Here is a 4,497-nt window from a genome sequence, read left to right as displayed (position 1 = left end):
AATCGTATAAATTCACATATATTATTAAAGCATCTACACATATTTACATGTCATTCCTTGGGGAACCATTAAGCTCTTTTGACATACTAAACAACTAGGTAAAGATTAGCAAAAAGTCTCTTTTCTTTGCCATTACTGAAGAATGCATTTTACACTCTGAAAAGTCTCTAGAATGTAGAATCAGGGTCTTGAGAATGTTTATGGCTTAAATTTCATAATTTCAAGCCAGCAGAGGGCTCCCTACTGTAACATGATTCTGTATATACAAAATTCTGCAAAAATTGTTGGTAAAGGACAAAAGCAGCATTTAATATTTGTTATAGGCTTACTTATTTTCTATAACTATGTGTTAAATTAAGAAGTATAAAAAGAATGAAGCAAAGCCAAACCCACTTCTGATACTTGAGATAGAATTTGTTGCTTTTTCATCATGCCAAATTTAATCTTCCTCTACTGTTCCAGTTTGAAAACTAAATGTGCTTGAATTCTGTATCCTGAGTTCACATAGACACCTGCAGTCTGATTCTTTTAATACTCCATATTTTTGTCCATTCAAAGGTTAAATAACATATTTCTAATATGAGATTATCTACTAGTAAGGCTCTTTAACCTAGTGATAAATATAGGCAAAGCTCAATGAAGAACGGCATTAGTTTTTTTAGTACATGTGTCTTTGGTTATTTAAATTACTAAATTTTAACTTGATTTCAAGAAATATTGGATAAATAAAAAATAAAGAATTTTTTTTTAACTTTTTCCAGCCCTCCTTCTTTGGACTTCATCCTACTTATCTCTGTCAGTTCCCTCCTAATGAAACACTTGGCAGATTTTTACAATCCCAATGAACAATGTATACACAACACCTTGGGTCATTTTATTTAGAGAATTAACATTGTTCTGACAATTTTGAGTAATGCAGAATTGCTGCATGCTGCTCAGTCTGCCAAAACAAATTGACCAAGCACATTAGAGAAGTCTATGACAAGGTAACCTGTCGAAAAAACTAATTCTGTCAAATTCTATTCATTTTTCCTTCAGTGATGTCTTTTTTTTCTTTTTCTTTTTTTTTTTTTTTTTGAGATGGAGTCTTGCTCTGTCGCCCAGGCAGGAGTGCAGTGGCAACATCTCCACGCACTGCAACCTCTGCCTCCTGTGTTCAAGCAATTCTCCTACCTCAGCCTCCAGAGTAGCTGGGGCTGCAGGTGCGTGCCACCATGCCCAGCTAATTTTTATATTTTTAGGAGAGACAGGACTTCACCATGTTGGCCAGGATGGTCTCGATCTCTTGACCTAGTGATCTGCCTGCCTCGGCCCCAAAAAGTGCTGGGATTACAGGCGTGAGCCACTGCATCTGGCCTCAGTGATGTCTTTTTCTGGAATGTAGCTTCTCAGGTTATATGGTTTGCAAAAGTAAATGTGGCCTTAGGAAGACAACCAATGTAATACATTTTTATGACTACAAATATGTATCTATGCATAATTTTAGCAGACATCAAAGGAAACATTGTTTTCAAATCGATGCAAAGGCAATATTCCTTCTTGTTTTTACTGTTTTTAAGTTTCATCCCTTCTTTTTATACTTGTTGTCTTATAGGCTGTCAGTTAATATAACATGATTATATTTGAAATATTTTTTTAATTGTAGTAACAAAAGGGGGAAGTAACCACAAGTGACTTTAATTTTTAATAGAAAATTTAAAAATGTGAAAAGCAAACAATAATAAGTAATTTTATCTTTCATTAAAGAAATAGTTCATATAAGCATTATATAAGATAATTACATTTTAATGTGCTTGTGGACAACTCATTAAAAGAAGAGAATTATGTACAAATTCAGGTTATTTCCAGGGGCCAGACGTGAGTTGTTTCATGCTTCTAACTCCCCAGAAAGCAATGCAAATGGAGAAAACAATCTGAAGAAAAAAAAACACAAAGAGAAAAAAAAAGTTAGAAGTAAATCAATACTATTGCTCAACTGAATTAAAAATATTTCCCTAGAGGAAAATGAACATGGATATTTTAGGCAGTCAAGTTATTTAAATTAAATCTAGCAATTGCTCACTGATAGAACTTAGCCAATTTTACTTAAAACAGGGTTTGTGAAGACAGGAGCTGGAGTTAAAAAGTTTTATTTCTGTGGCTTGTTTCTTATATTCACAAATCTAGGTCATTTCAAGGAATGGGGCTAGATAGATATTCAAATATTTCTTCTGACATTTGGAGATACAGCATGGTGTATGTATTATATTAAATGATCTAATTGCTTACATAAGTTAAGAAACCTTTGGAATAGGAGAAATAAAAACACTGTTAAAGAATCCCTCCAAGGCAATATGATCTAGCTTACTATGAATTTTGTCCAACGTGAATTAAATTCTAAACACTGCTGATGATTTACCTCCATAGTCTTTTGATTTTATCACGTGTAAAAATGTAACTGCAAATTTATTTCACACTGAAGACTTAACTAAATCATATTAAGCAGCCTCAAAGTTCATTGAGTTTGTTCAATCCAGGCACCGGTCATGGTCTTTGCACCATCAGATTTCCCAAAAGCAAACCCTTCCCTTTGCTCTTACCTAGGCACTGATAATTAAAACTATAGGATTGCTTTCCTGATCACCATTTTAGGTGGTTGGGTACTGGAATGAGGATGAAAGAAAACAATACCAAAACAACCAGAGTTATTGGGATAGCTGTGCAGGAGTTTCTCTATATTTTTTCATATATGTGTGTACTTCCCCTCCATACTGTTAAAATACGACCAGATGCCTCGCCCCAAGAAGAATATCACTATACCTGGAAGATTCACTGAAATATACAAAGAAAGAACATTTAAACAAGAAGATGAAGGCATGGGAGCATTCTGGGGTGGGGAACTCTGGTGAAGTCAAGACTGTTAACTAAGGACAGCTGTTAATTCACAGAAAATACCTTCAACTGTGCTGATTTTGCTATTAAAGCATGAATGAGGAAAAAAACACTGCCAACAAGCAAAATACAAACAAACAAAACAACACCAACACCAACAACAACAATCCTCCCAAACAAGGATGTTTAGATTTATGAGTGGGTTGTTCAGTTTCATATGAACCTCCTGGATCTTTCTAGAGAACCATCATCTTTCACATTAGCCAGTTTGATGGACTTCTTGGAATTCATGCATTCCTTTTAGCCTATAACACTCACAATATGAAAAAATATTAAAAATAAAATCAGCAGTTTTATTGAAGGAGAAGTCAAGAATAATATTAACATTTTGGAGTTGCGTCAGAAGTCAAATACAATGTATTTAAAGGCTGGTTTTGATTTTGTTTCTTTTGACTGTAATTCAAGAGAAATGACCTCATGGGATTTCTTCTGATGGTGCCAGGTAAAATAATACTGTGCTGGGGGGAGTATTTGTTAAAACTCTTAGACTTGTGCCATGAGTTGCATTTGTCCATGAAAATGGGTTAATGCTGAGAGGGGCGCTGAGAAGATAGCTTTTCAAGTGAGACAGAGATGATAAATCTATAATATCAGAGTAAATAATTTACTTTAGATCCAGAATATTCAACAAGCAACTAACAGATACCTTGTGTTGTGCAGGGTGGTGGAATTGAAACTATATTTGGCACTAGAAGTCTTTATTGGTTTTGAATCTGGTGTCTGCAGTCACAAGGATGATCTCCCTGAGGGAAGGCTGAGGAGAATTACTTCAGTGAAACCTCAAAAGTTGTATATAAAGTTTTTGGAGTATTCTCATAAATCTCATAATTCTCCTCTTTTCCATTCTCAATTCCCCTAGAGTATCCATACTTTCATCTCGACTCCCAGTACTGTTAAACATTTTTACCTAAAGAGGAAGTGGAAAAGATTGCACGTCTAGTTATGCCTTGTTATTAATCCACCACTTTCCACTAAATCTTTCCACCTTTGAAACTCTGATTCACATCCTTTATCCTGTAGGACCTACCTCTAAGTAAATCACAAAAATCTTCCCCTTTCCAATTATCTCAAATGCTTTTAAATTCCTACCAAAAATGCAGTGCTGCAGTTCGCAGTCTTATTTTTTTTTTTTTAATTTTTTTTTTTTTTTTGCTTGCTTGCTTGTTTCAGGCTCCTGTGTGTTATCCCTTCAAAGAGATGTACAACTGGTTAAGCCTAGGGCTCAGGATCAGATTATATTAATGTGCAATGGAGACCTTCGCTTAGGCCGGCATTGTCCTACATGCCTTTATTAGATTATGTCATCTAATTCTCATGACAAACTTTGGAGTACTGGTATCCAATTTGGCAATGAGACAGTGGGAACTCAAACTTCATGTGGTTTTTACCAGGGAATCACAAAACTACTACATATCAGAGCTAGAATAAACTTTTACATTTATCTAGTAACCCCAAGAAAATCTAACTGCAAAACCTGGGAAACCATTTCAAAGAATATGAACATCCATAGTGAATTAATTTCCTTTTCTGTAGTCATCACCTAGATTTTCCTAGTTATTTTTTTTT

The 4,497-nt window shown here is 34.7% G+C and overlaps 1 protein-coding gene across 1 annotated transcript in view; it reads right to left on the bottom strand.

Annotated features, from left to right (window-relative positions):
- Nucleotides 1-1,719: 1,719 nt before the first annotated feature.
- The window catches only part of AGMO (alkylglycerol monooxygenase), a 355,828-nt gene continuing 353,050 nt past the window's right edge, over nt 1,720-4,497 (bottom strand). Inside the window, exon 13 of the mRNA XM_011983954.1 lies at nt 1,720-1,913. Within this exon, the coding sequence (XP_011839344.1) occupies nt 1,839-1,913 (75 nt within the window). The 3' untranslated portion in view covers nt 1,720-1,838. The remainder of the gene's footprint in view (nt 1,914-4,497) is intronic.

This window comes from Mandrillus leucophaeus, unplaced genomic scaffold, assembly GCF_000951045.1.
Source record: "Mandrillus leucophaeus isolate KB7577 unplaced genomic scaffold, Mleu.le_1.0 Scaffold258, whole genome shotgun sequence".
NCBI lineage: Eukaryota > Metazoa > Chordata > Mammalia > Primates > Cercopithecidae > Mandrillus > Mandrillus leucophaeus.
Note: the sequence above shows the minus strand (reverse complement) of the source record. Positions and strands in the feature narration are given on the sequence as shown.